The sequence below is a fragment of the Aotus nancymaae genome, unplaced genomic scaffold, assembly GCF_030222135.1.
Source record: "Aotus nancymaae isolate 86718 unplaced genomic scaffold, 86718_ANA_hifiasm-v0.15.2.pri h1tg000079l, whole genome shotgun sequence".
Taxonomy (NCBI): domain Eukaryota; kingdom Metazoa; phylum Chordata; class Mammalia; order Primates; family Aotidae; genus Aotus; species Aotus nancymaae.
The window spans coordinates 7839688-7853898 of record NW_026988494.1 but is presented as its reverse complement, the minus strand read 5'-3'; the positions used below and the strand labels follow the sequence as shown (position 1 = coordinate 7853898).

At 36.6% G+C, this 14211-nt stretch overlaps 1 protein-coding gene across 4 annotated transcripts in view; it reads left to right on the top strand.

Annotated features, from left to right (window-relative positions):
- The window catches only part of WRN (WRN RecQ like helicase), a 149333-nt gene that overhangs the window by 66984 nt on the left and 68138 nt on the right, over window positions 1-14211 (top strand). For all 4 annotated transcript variants that reach the window (XM_064368777.1, XM_064368775.1, XM_064368776.1 and 1 more), the window contains 5 exons: window positions 4667-4734; window positions 5022-5130; window positions 6036-6104; window positions 8658-8740; window positions 12794-12900. In XM_064368777.1, the coding sequence (XP_064224847.1) occupies window positions 4667-4734; window positions 5022-5130; window positions 6036-6104; window positions 8658-8740; window positions 12794-12900 (436 nt within the window). The remainder of the gene's footprint in view (window positions 1-4666; window positions 4735-5021; window positions 5131-6035; window positions 6105-8657; window positions 8741-12793; window positions 12901-14211) is intronic.

Sequence of the window (14211 nt, the reverse complement as noted above, 5' to 3'; positions counted from 1 at the left end):
CCTGGGCTTTTTTTGGGTGGTAGGCTCTTAATTGCTGCCTCGACTTCAGACCTTGTTATTGGTCTATTCAGGGTTTCGACTTCTTCCTGGTTTAGGCTTGGCAGGAGGCAGCTGTCCAGGAATTTATCCATTTCCTCCAGGTTTTCTAATTTATGTGCATAGAGTTGTTTGTAATAATCTCTGATGATGGTTTGAATTTCTGTGGAATCTGTGGTGATATCCCCTTTGTCATTTTTTATTGCATCTATTTGGTTATTCTCTCTTTTCTTTTTTATTAGTCTGGCTAGTGGTCTGTCTATTTTGTTGATCTTTTCAAAAAACCAGCTCCTGGATTTATTGATTTTTTGAAGGGTTTTTTGTGTCTCTATCTCCTTCAATTCTGCTTTGATCTTAGTTATTTCTTGTCTTCTGCTAGGTTTTGAGTTTTTTTGATCTTGCTCCTCTAGCTCTTTCAATTTTGATGATAGGGTGTCAATTTTAGATCTCTCCTTTCTTCTCATGTGGGCACTTATTGCTATATATTTTCCTCTAGAGACTGCTTTAAATGTGTCCCAGAGATTCTGGTATGTGGTGTCTTCATTCTCGTTGGTTTCGAAGAACGTCTTTATTTCTGCCTTCATTTCATTGTTTATCCAGTCAACATTCAGGAGAAAGTTGTTCATTTTCCATGAAGCTGTGCGGTTCTGGGTTGGTTTCTGAATTCTGAGTTCTAACTTGATTGCACTGTGGTCTGAGAGACTGTTTGTTATGGTTTCCGTTCTTTTGCATTTGCTGAGGAGTGATTTACTTCCAATTATGTGGTCAATTTTAGAGTAGGTGTGATGTGGTGCTGAGAAGAATGTATATTCTGTGGATTTGGGGTGGAGAGTTCTGTAAATGTCTATTAGGTTTGCTTGTTCCAGGTCTGAGTTCAAGTCCTGGATATCCTTGTTAATTTTCTGTCTCGTTGATCTGTCTAATATTGACAGTGGTGTGTTGAAGTCTCCCACTATTATTGTGTGGGAGTCTAAGTCTCTTTGTAAGTCTTTAAGAACTTGCCTTATGTATCTGGGTGCTCCTGTATTAGGTGCATATATATTTAGGATCGTTAGCTCTTCTTGCTGCATTGATCCTTTTACCATTATGTAATGTCCTTCTTTGTCTCTTTTGATCTTTGTTGCTTTAAAGTCTATTTTATCAGAGATGAGAATTGCAACTCCTGCTTTTTTTTGCTCTCCATTTGCTTGGTAAATCTTCCTCCATCCCTTTATTTTGAGCCTTTGTGTATCCTTGCATGCGAGATGGGTTTCCTGTATACAGCACACTGATGGGTTTTGGCTTTTTATCCAATTTGCCAGTCTGTGTCTTTTGATTGGGGCATTTAGTCCGTTTACATTTAGGGTTAATATTGTTATGTGTGAATTCAATCCTGTCATTTTGGTGCTAGGTGGCTGTTTTGCCCTTTGGTTGATGCAGATTCTTCATTGTGTTGATGCTCTTTACCTTTTTGTGTGTTTTTGGAGTGGCTGGTACTGGTTGTTCTTTTCTATGTGTAGTGCCTCCTTCAGGAGCTCTTGTAGAGCTGGTCTGGTGGTGATGAACTCTCTGAGTTCTTGCTTGTTCACAAAGGATTTTATTTTTCCTTCACTTATGAAGCTTAGTTTGGCTGGATACGAAATTCTGGGTTGAAAGTTCTTTTCCTTAAGGATGTTGAATATCGGCCCCCAGTCTCTTCTGGCCTGTAGGGTTTCTGCTGAGAGATCTGCAGTGAGTCTGATGGGCTTCCCTTTGTGGGTAACCCGACCTTTCTCTCTGGCTGCCCTTAGTATTTTCTCCTTCATTTCAACCCTGGTGAGTCTGATGATTATGTGTCTTGGGGTTGCTCTTCTAGAGGAGTATCTTTGTGGTGTTCTCTGTATTTCCTGGACTTGAATCTCGGCCTGCCTTGTTAGGTTGGGGAAGTTTTCCTGGATAATATCCTGAAGAGTATTTTCCAGCTTGGATGCATTCTCTTCGTCACATTCAGGTACACCTATCAAACGTAGATTAGGTCTTTTCACATAGTCCCATATTTCTTGTTGACTTTGTTCATTCCTTTTTACCCTGTTTTCTCTAATCTTGCCTTCTCGTTTTATTTCATTGAGTTGATCTTCGACCTCTGATATCCTTTCTTCAGCTTGGTCAATTCGGCTGTTGAAACTTGTGCATGCTTCACGAAGTTCTCGTGTTGTGTTTTTCAGCTCCATCAATTCGCTCATATTCCTCTCTAAGTTGTCCATTCTTGTTAGCATTTCGTCAAGTCTTTTTTCAAGGTTCTTAGTTTCTTTGCATTGGGTTAGAACATGTTCTTTTAGCTCACGGAAGTTTCTTATTATCCACTTTCTGAAAGCTGATTCTGTCATTTCATCACACTCATTCTCCGTCCAGTCTTGTTCCCTTGCTGGTGGGGAGTTGTGATCCCTTGTAGGAGGAGAAGTGTTCTGGTTTTGGGTGTTTTCATCCTTTTTGCGCTGGTTTCTTCCCATCTTTGTGGATTTTTCCACCTGCTGACTTTGTAGTTGTTGTCTTTCTGATTTTGGTAATTTTAAGTCTGCTGTGGCAGAACTCATAAACCCCCTGCTCTTCCCCCGAGGTTTTCTGTCCCAGGGAGTTACTGTTTTATGATGTTCCCCTGTGCGGTTGCTGTTTTCCCTGCCCACAAGGTGGCAGCCTAGTCACACTCAGGTTGCAGAGGCTTCGCTAAGCTGCTGTGGGCTCCACCCAGCTTCCGTGTGAGCTTCTGGGTGCAGTTAGAACTGCTTCCGCTATGTTGGCCCGCCCCTGTAGTGACGGAGTCTCTGTAGTGGCGGATTGCCTTGGTACAGAACAGCAGGGTGCCTATGGAGAACGCCCCTCCTCCACAGAGCTGGACTGTCCCGGTTTCAGTTGTGTTTCAGGTCTTCTTGCTGGGTAAGAGGGGACACCGTCTCATCTGATCTGCCTCCGGAGCCGCTGCGTTGGCTAAAGCCGCGGCTCTGAGATTCGTGGCGCTGGCCTGGCTCCCCGTTTCAGCTCCCCTTGCTGGCTTATAGGGGACTCAGACTCTCTCACTTTATACAGTGAACCCTTGCCTCAGGGTGCCGGCCCAGCGGCTGCGCCGTTCAAGCCAGCGGCGCCAGCGGCGCTGGTGACCCGTGTGGCTTCTCTGCGTGTGAATCTCCTGGTCTGTGGGCAGTAAAAATCAGTCTGGAAATACGGCGTCCACTCACCCTCTGTGCTTTCTCTCGGAGCTGCATTCCCGAGTTCCTCCTAAGCGGCCATCTTGGATCTAATCCCGCCACACTGTATTTTCTATGTGGCTGCAACATTATTTCAAAGTAATATTTATAAAATTCATTTCCGCACATTGTTTTTATAAGTGAGGAAAAATGATTTTCCTTTAACTGAGCAGTTCTGAGTAGACACTAGTTTAAGGTACTTACAAGTAAATGTTAATTTAATACTGACTTGTTTTCATTAAATGAGTGTCTATGTGCCTGTTTTGTGTATCATATTACCCAGAACATGCTGATGTACTAGAAGTTCTTAATACAACAATTTGAGGAATAGTGGTAATCTTATCTATTTTAATGTACTCAAAATGTGTTTACATCTAATGGGCACATTTTTGTAAGGATAAAATGAGATGAATGAGATGAACAAGTAAATTTGAATAAAACTAATAAGCATGTGAAAATAGGAAAATTTTTCCTATTCTGAGAACTTAAAATATAATCTACTGAAGTATTTCTTTCTTTTTTCTTTTGATCTTAAACATTTTTTGTCTTACATATAGAAAAGCGTGCATGGTGTACAGATCAATGAATTTTCATAAACTGTGCATCCTGTAGCCAGCCCTTAGTTAAGAATAGGTCATTAATGGCATGCCAGAAGACCACCTCTTCAACTGATTTTTACCCTTAGTATTTTATTAAGAAAATTTCCCAAGATGTAGTAAAGGTGAAAGAACTTTTTTCTGTGCATATCTGTATACCCACCACCTACATTCTAGTATTATTACTATACTTGCTTTATCACATACCCATCCATTCATATCTCTCTATCCATCCATTAATTCATTGAAGTTTTAAAATGCATCTCAGGGTCAGTTGAGGACACTGTTACACTTCCACCTAAGTATTTCAGCATATAAATTATTAACTAGAGTTAAATATTTATTTAATTTTTTTGTTTTGGTATAAAATTTTCATATAAGGAAATATGAAACTTTAAGCATATATTTGCAAATTTTAAGGGTACATATACATATCTATGTAACCTAAATTCTTATCAAGAGATATTATTATCATCACCTCACAGAGTTCCCTTATTTCCCTTTTCAGTCAGTCCTTGTCCCTGGAGCATTTCTCTTACTAGTTTAAAGCATTGATTCTTTTGGATATCTAGTATGAAGCTTAGAATCTGTTTTTTACTTTAGATGTATGTAATGAAATTTAATACATATACTAAATGGTAGTTGTTAGTTAGCTTGAATGGGAGGTTGGTCAAATGGAGTTCTTTGCTTTAAAGTTCCAGGGTTTGTGCGGATTTATGTATGAAGTTCAAAAATAAATTCTATTAAAGGAAATGAAAAACTGAATGGATTTTAATCTGTACCTTGGGTTTCTTATTAATAAAACAAAACAGGTTTTTGCTTTTCACCTTCAAGGGTTCAGTGGAAAGTGATTCATTCAATATTGGAAGAAAGAAGAGATAATGTTGCTGTCATGGCAACTGGTAAGTTGTATTTAAGCAAATAACCTAATCCTTTCAAAAATAAAACATAAAGAGTTTGAAATGCTTAATCTTTCGTTAAACCCTCAAAATACAGATGCCACTACAAATGGTGTAAAATATAGAAGACAGTGAACAGAGAACAGATGCTCGGATTTATGTATCAATTACCTCTTAGGAAGATAGCATACTAGTATTGACCATTCATCTGTAATAAGTACATCGTAAAAGGAAATTAAAGCATCAAATGTTTATTTTTATTTCTGTGAACATATTATTTTCTTTTCAAGGATATGGAAAGAGTTTGTGCTTCCAGTATCCACCTCTTTATGTAGGCAAGATTGGCCTTGTCATCTCGCCTCTTATTTCTCTGATGGAAGACCAAGTGCTGCAGCTTAGGTAAGTCATGTTATCATTGCCACAACATCACCTTATTTTTTTCTTCTGTGGATGAAACATCTGTTCCATCATGCATGTTAAAATCTAGTTCACAATAACACATTTCTACAGGTATTGCTTTATCTTTACTAGTAATAAATGACACTTCAGTGGAAGAGCTTATCTTCTTTCTTGAGTTCTCTGTAATTCAAAGCTACCAGGTGGCCCCAATAAAATTAAAAAAAAAAAAATCATTACTTTATGGTGGTTTACATTGAATATCTCAAAATTATTTTCTCTTTCTGTTACCCTTGCTTTTTAGCTTGATAAGAAGTGTATATATGGAAGTATTTTTTTATCTGTGAAAAACTTTTCAGCTTCTTCAACCTGAGCTTGCTATCTGTTTTTAAATTAATACATAATATCCGTACATATTTCTGGAGTACTGTGGTATTTTGATCATAATATGTAATGATCATAATATGTAATGATCAAATCAGGGCATTTGTTCATCACTTCGAACATTTATCATTTCTTTGTGCTGGGAACATTTTAAATATTTTCTTTGGGTTATTTTGAAATATACAATATTATTGTTATTAACTGTAGTTACCCTGCTGTTGGTTAATGAGTACAAACATACAGTTAGATAGAAGGAATAGGGTCTAGCAGCCTATTCCTTTACCTCCCATCATCCCCTGCTTCCTTGAGCTTACAGTCTCTTTCAAAACCCACCTTAAAAAACTTGCCTTCTGATAAGACCCTTGAAGGAATTTGCTTATCAAGTTAGTAAGTGACAGAAAAAGAGAAAATTGTAGAGAACAGGAATATACATTGTTATATTTCTTTATTCTTTCTCACTTAAGAATGAAACTGATAGGTGTAGTGTGTATACAGTGCCAGAATGTTTGTTTTTCTTCTTATAGAATGTCCAATATCCCAGCCTGCTTCCTTGGATCAGCACAGTCAGAAGATGTTCTAAGAGATGTTAAAATGTGAGTAATTTTTTTTCCCCTCAACTTTTATTTTGGATTCATGAGGTACATGTGCAAGTTTGTTACATGGGTGAACTACATGTTGCTGAGGAAGTTGTGAGTAATTTATATGATTTCTAATCATTTGGTCACATGTCTGTAGTATATGAGAGAATTTTGTATGCAAACAAATTTTATTAAATGCTTGGAAAAAAAAGTCCATGATTTTAAAATATATTTTATTTTTTATAATACCATTGCAGGACTGTTACTTTTTAAATCCTTCAAACTTAAAGAAATATTTTACTCTCAGTTATTGGGCTATAAGATTAGCATTGTAGTCACAGAATTTTAAAAATTTTGGTTTTGGAAGAGAAGTTAGAGATTATCTAGATTTGTCTCATTTTATAGATGAGAAAACTGAGGCTCAGAGACAAGTAATTTTCCCAAAGTCACTCAGTGACTGTGGCTGAGCAGGGGCTGGATTCTAGGTCTCTTGCCCAGCCAATTCTGTCATAATGTAATTCCTCAGGAGAATATCATCTCAGGCACACATACACACACCTATTTTGTGTGCATATGTATATATATGTACACACAGAAACGTATATACACATATGCACACATACACACACTTATTAATATATATTCGTATATATGGATGTTCTAATTCAGAACATTTTCATCACTCCCAAAAGAACACCCATGCCCATTAAGCAGTTGCTTTCTTTGTGTATATATTAGTATATAGATACACCCGAGGCACACGTGTATTTACTGAATTTTGATAAATACATACAAAGATGTAAACCAAACCTCTAATAAGATACAGAATATTACTGACCCTCTAGAAAGTTTCTTCATGTGCCTCCCCAGTCTGTCCTTCCATCTGCATCCTAGGCAAGCCAGTGCTCTAGTTTTCTCTACCATAGTTTAGTATTGTCTGTGCTAGAATGTCATATAAATGCAGTCACACAATATGAACTCTTTTGTGTAAGACTTCTTTCATTTGGCGTAATGCTTCTGAGATTCTTCCATGCTGTTGCATGTATCAGTAGTTTTTTATTTTGTTTTTGTTTTTTTAGAGACAAGGTCTCCTTCTGTCACCCAGGCCAGAGGACACTGGTGCAATCATAGCTCACTGCAACCTCTAACTACTAGGCTCAAGCTATCCTCCTGCCTCCCAAGTAGCTTGGACTACAGGCGTGTGCCACCATGCCTGGCTAATTTTTAAATTTTTTGTAGATACAGGGTCTTGCTTGATTGCCCAGGCTGGTCTTGAACTCCTGGCCTCAGGATTGTTTCCAGTTTGGGGTTATTACAAATAAAGCTGCTATGAACAGTTGTATGTAAGTCCTTGTATGGACATATATTTCATTTTATTGATATATATCAAGGAGTGGAATGACTGGATCATGTGGTGGATATATGTTTAATTTTCTTTTTTCTAATTTAATTTTTTCTGAGATAAAATTAGAAAGCGATCCTCCTGCCTTGGCCTTCCAAAGTGCTGGGTTTATAGGCGTGAACCACTGCACCTGTGTAGTTTTCTTTTAAATTTTTTTTAGTATCTGTTATTTTATTGTATTTCATAGAATATAACACAGTTTGTTTTTACATTTTCTTACTGATAGATGCCTAGGCTACTTTTTTCGTGTTGGGAGAACAGACTCTGTAAATATTTTGCCCCAGACTTAGGCTTATTACAAACATTGTCTTAATTAGGATTCTGTCTACCCAGAATAGAAATTAACTCAAGTTAGCATAAGTGTATGTTGAATTTTATATTAAGGATAAAGAAATGTCTCATAGATCCCACTTAAGAGAAATTAGCCCTTAGGAAGAGAGTAGAATTGGGTTTGCAAAATACAATAGGACTTTCTTTTTATCTGTAGTCTTTAGTGAGTCTTCCTTATTTTTCTCTCTGAAGAGATAAACATTCTCTGCTTTTCTAGTCACAAAACAGAAGATGGTTGCTTTGTAACTCTTCTTTTTAAAAAAACATGTTGCAGGTCCTGCCACTTGCAGAAACTTGTTTCATCAAACCTCCAGATTTCAGGACAGCGATTAATTGGCTTTACGTTAACACAGTGTTTGGCCCAATCTGTTTTAGGCAAGTCAGCAAAATATGTAGAATGAACATGAATGTAGGAAAACAGGATAGTAGGTTATAGTTCTCAAGACAGGAGGGTGGTGTGCAGGCGGACTGATAAACACCGTGAACGGTTTATTATAGGTTTGACCACTGAACCCGGTAACTTTAGTTTCCTAGCTAGACTGCTGGACATCAGAGCCCGGCTTCCAGTGTCACCTTAGTGCTAAGTACTCCCTGACAGGCATTGCCACTTTCAATTTTGATGCATAGAAGAGAAATCAGAGAACAAATGTATGTGAATATTGTCTATACACATGCATGATGTAGCACTCTTTTAGATTTTTGTGACATAAAATATTATTTCAAGAAAAAATCCATCAGATATTTTGATTTTAAGTTGTAATTCCTTGAGATGATTGTTTTCTTTATTGTTAATATGTTTCCTTTCCTGTTTTTTTTTCTTTTGTTTGTTTTTACAGAGGCAAATATCGGATTGTGTATTTAACTCCAGAATACTGTTCAGGTAACTTGAGCCTACTCCAGCAACTTGAGGCTGATATTGGTAAGTGATTAAGAAGGAGCTCTGTAAATACTTGCTGAGTTAATCTTTAAGGTTAAATCTATGGATGAACACTGGATTTCACTTCTGTTAAAGTTTATTTCAAACATTATTACCTTCAAGAAATCTCTTGACTGTCCAACTTGGTGTTTCACCTATCTTATCCCATGGTATTCTATAATTCCTTTTGCTGTAGAAATTAGACTCTGTTATCATAATTACCTGTTTATATATCTGTTTTCTTCTGCTAGGCTATAAACTTTTCAAGGGAAAAATAACACTTTTTAAAATTTATATTTCCCCAGTGCGGTGCTTGACACTTAAACATATTGTTGAATGAATGTTGAATCCTAGGTTTTATGAAATTTTAATTTATTTGTTTTTCATGTTCGGTATCTAAATTAAGTCAATGTAGTGGTTTTCTACCTTCCTTGTTCATAAGAATCACTTTTCAAACTTAAAAAAAAAAAAAGTAGGTAACTAACCCCCAACCTTGGAAATTCTGATTTAACAGGCCTGGGGCGGCACCTGGCATTGGTGGCTTTTCACAGGTAATTCTGATGTATAGCCAGGGTTGGAAACTACAGTACCTTTGATTATTTGCCGCTAGTGAGTATAATTTATTACACAAAATAACAAACTTAGATAAGTCAGAGTTTATTTCCTAGAAAGTGTAGATAAAGAATTAGTCAAAAGCTGATAGTGCTTTTTTTTTTGGTACTTAAAAATATTTTAAAGCCTCAGTATAATGAGACCTTGTCTCTACAAATAATTTTTTAAAAAATTGGCTGAGCCTAGTGGTGCATGCCTGTAGTCCCAGCTACTTGGGAGGCTGAGGTCGGAAGATTGTTTGAGCTTGGGAGATAGAGGCTGTGGTGAGCTGAGATCAGGCTGCTGCACTCCACCCTGAGCAACAGAGTGAGACCATGCCTCAGGAAAAAAATTTTTTTTTCTTCTTGGTGGTTAGGCATAACTCTCCAAGAATTGCAATCATGGCTTCTATTGCAAATGCCCCTATTTCACACCTTCAGTCAACCTAACCAAATTTGGTTTTTCAGTATCATATGATCTTTTTGTATAATTATATATTGAAATAATTCCAGATAGGTTAGGCTTTCAAATTGCAACATCCATTTAATGGTTACTTTCATATAACTGTCAGAAAGCATTTGATAATTTTTCTAACAATATAATGAAAACAAACTTGTATCTTTTAGTATGTATTAAAACTAAAAAAAGAATGAGGGCAGCGCTGGGGCGATGGCTCATGCCTGTAATCCTAACACTTTGGGAGGCTGAGGTGGGTGAATCATGAGATCAGGAGATCGAGACCATCTTGGCTAGCATGGTGAAACCCTGTCTCTCCGAAAAATACAAAAAATTAGCCCTGTGTGGTGGCGCCTGCTGATAGTCCTAGCTACTTGGGGGGCCGAGGCAGGAGAATCACTTGAACCTGGGAGGCAGAGTTTGCAGTGAGCTGAGATCGTGCCACTGCACTCCAGCCTGGGTGACAGAGCAAGACTTCATCTCAAAAGAAAAAAAAGAATGGGGGCAGCAATGAACATTTCATTAAATATATTAGCAATGAGTACGTTCATGAGCTCTTAAACTCCCTTATTGACATACTGTATTTTTTGCCTTTAATGAACAATGAATTTGATATATTTCCTATAAGTTCTTGTGAATATTTCACTTTGGATTAAGCATAACTACCCCATATGTAAGTTTCATGGGTTGTATTGCAAAAGCTAGGGTCTATGTCCATAGTGGTCTGGGTACGTTTTTACTATTTGCTTTGTTTCTGTGATAGTGTTAAATGAATAATAAGCTGAAGTATTTAAGCAAATACTTAATACTTTTGACAAGTAGTTAAAACTCTCTATTTTTATTTTTTGTAATGGATGAATTATGAACACTGCAATAATTAGAGCACCATACTTTGCTTTTGATGGATGAAAATGTTCTCTGGTTGACTCGGTGTTGAATAAAAAGGGATAAATTAAATAAAAATTATTTTTGAAATATTTTCCTTTGCCTTTTGTGGCAGGAAATTGTACAATGCTTGCAAAAATGAATATATGCAGGATGTTATTTGTACAGCAGTCTGACATTTAGCTAATCAGATTCCTCATTTTTAGGTAAATGTTAAATTACTTAAGTAGTCTGGATTTTTAACAGAAACAGCAAACATAATTTTATAGAGAGGCTCCTTACCAACCAAACTTTTAACTTAAGTGAATGTTAGCAAAAGCTTGTCTAAATTGTTTTTGAGGGACAAGGTTTAGCTCCATTAAAAGCTAGTTTGTCAAACCTGTAACTAAAACTTTTAAAACAAAGGAAAGTTTTAAATAAAAGAGACCATCATCTCTGTTTTTAACCTGTTTACTTTAAAATCTGGGCTGAAGTAGGAGTATTGCTTGAACCCAAGAGTTCGAGATCAGCCTGGGCAACACAGTGAGACCCTATCTCTTAAAAAATAAAAAATAAATAAAAAATGAGCTGAGCATGGTACCTGTTGTAGTCCCAGTTACAAAAGAAAGAGAGAGAGAAAAAAGGAAGGAAGGAATAAGAAAGAAGGAAAGAAAGAGAGAGAGAAAAAGAAAATCAGTCACTCAGATTTAGTTTCTAAAGCCCAAATAATTATAGTGATAATATTGAATTTTTTCCAGCCACTCAGTAGTACCCAGAGAATTTTGATACAAATAACTGACTTTGTACCCATGTTTAGTAAGTTTTTTGTTTGTTTGTTTTTGGCTTTCTTTCTCCTCCATACTCTCTTAGGACTGTCGTAGCTTGTAATCTCAATGAATTGTAATTGTTTATTTGCACGTCTGTCTCCTCTTTTAAAATTGGGAGCTCCTCAGGTCATGGATTGTATTTTATTAGTCTCTTTATTCCTAGAAAAGTATTTAGATAATAGTGAACATTTATTAACCATAATAGTAGTATTAGTATTTTTTAAATTGACCCTGTTTTTGTGTGTGCCAGGCCCTATTTTAGCATTTTAAGTGAATGGTTGAATTTAACCTTTTGAGCATCTAGAAAATGCTAGGTACTATTATTATCCACATTTTACTTGTGAGAGGACTGAGACTTGGAAAGTAACTTGCTTAAGGTAATACACATGGTGGGTGGTGGAGCCAGGTTTTGCATCCGGGCAGTCTGACTTTAGAGCTTTTTAATCATCTTCCTCCTAGTGTTCAAACATTATTAATGCTCAGAGAAGTATCAAAGAATGATTATGCTCATTAAAGGAAAAAATTATTCTTATGTATCAATTTGTTAATTAAGGGCAAAAGCATGACTGTTATGACTGTTACTACTTTGAAAAATCTGAAGACATTTTAATGGATGATTTTATGATAAAATCCTTTTCTGACATGCATTATAACACACTATTGATTCCTTTTCAGTGTGTGTGTCTGGTGTGGGGGCAGAGTAGAGAAGCTACTAGAGGAAGAAAGAACAAGTTACATTACTTCTTGCCTACTTAGTACATCATGTGGTTTAGTTCTTCCCATACCATTTTACATGAGAAAATGTGGCTGTCCTCCTGTGCCCTAGCCTGGCATTTCGGAGGACTCTCTGCAATATGATATGCGATCAATCATGGATGGCAGTGCAGTTAATTTCAGTAGAAATAGGCTGACTCTTTTTATCTCTTTTAATAGCTAACACATGAGATAAAATTTAAAGTATTACCAAAGAGAAATGCAGGTGGTTCACGAGTGATAGTTTTGGGGACAAAGTCACAGTAAGCAATTCATCTCTCCAAGGAATAGTGATGAAAGCTGAGATCCAATAAATGTATTATTTGGATTAATACATAAATATTTCCTTTTAAAATTAAGCATTTTATTCATATATCTCCCCTCTCCTTACTCCCAATAATGATTTTTGGTGTTAATATGATGGTATTTATGCTTATGTTTTTATAGGAACCAGATACTTTGATTTTGGTTATTACATCTCCTTTGGAGATGTAAATGAGTTTATGAGTTTATTTTTTCCTTTTGAACTTTATCTTTTCCATTATATGTTTTTCTTTTTTTATAGGTATCACACTCATTGCTGTGGATGAGGCTCACTGTATTTCTGAGTGGGGGCATGATTTTAGAAATTCATTCAGGAAACTGGGCTCCCTAAAGACAGCACTCCCATTGGTAAGCTTTGCCAAATCTAACGTCCCCAAAGGGAGTGGTCAAAAAGCTGAAAACTTCTCTATAGAAGAGCAAATGGATAATGTAAAAAGAGAACTATTTTATTATTAAATTCTAAAGCTGGCATATAATCTATTGAGGAATACAGTAGAACAAGGCTTGACAAACCTTTTCTGAAAAGACCAGATAATGAATATTTCAAGCTTTATAGGCCACATGTAGTCTGTATCACGTATTCCTCTCCGTGTTAGTAACCCTCTAAAAACGTAAAGAGTTACATTTTTCACTGGCGAGCCATAACAAAACAGGCTGTGAGCCATATTTATTCTAATGTCTTCTCAGTGATCTTTCATCCATATGTCCTTTTACTCTAGGATGCTGTGAAAGCCCAGTTACGCCTTCTTGTATCACATTCAAAACCTAAAATTTGAACTATTCTACAGATATTTTTATTAAGGTTTTCAGTATTAGAATTTCTCTTTCTTTTAATTATAAAAAGTAGCAAATTTTGGCTGGGCGTGGTGGCTCACGCCTGTAATCCCAGCACTTTGGGAGGCTGAGGCAGATGGATCACCTGAGGTCAGGAGTTCAAGACCAACTGGTCAACATGGTGAAACCCCATCTCTGCTAAAAATACAAAAATTAGCTGGTCATGGTCTCAGGTGCCTGCAATTGCAGCTACTCAGGAGGCTGAGGCAGGAGAATCACTTGAACCCAGGAGGCGGAGGTTGCAGTGAGCTGAGATTGTGCCATTGCACTCCAGCCTGGGCGACAAAAGTGAAACTCCATCTGAAAAAAAAAAAAAAAAGCAAATTTTTACATGAATATTCTACATGAATGGCATATTTACATGAATGGGTTAAAACCCCACAATACTAGTGCTGTTTATTTTTTATTTTGAAAATTGTAGATTCACAAGAAGAGAGGTCCTATGTACCTTTCACCCAGTTTCCTGAACAGTAACATCTTGCATAACTATAGTACAATATCAAAACTAGGAATATGACATTTGTATAGTATCTAGAGTTTACTCCTACTTCTCTAGTTTTATAAGTACTCTTTTATATGGATATGTATTGTTCTATACAGTTTAATCTCATGTACATTTGTGTAACTACCAATGCAGTCAGAATACCAAATGTTCCCGTACCACAAAGCTCCCTGGAGCTGTTCTTTCCACCCCTAGCCCTGGCTACTGGCAACCAGAAATCTAGTCTCTATCTCTAAAGTTTTGTTTCAAGAAATGTTATATTCATGGAATCGTGCAATTTGTCACCTTTTGGAATTTAGTTTTTTCCACTCAACACAATTATC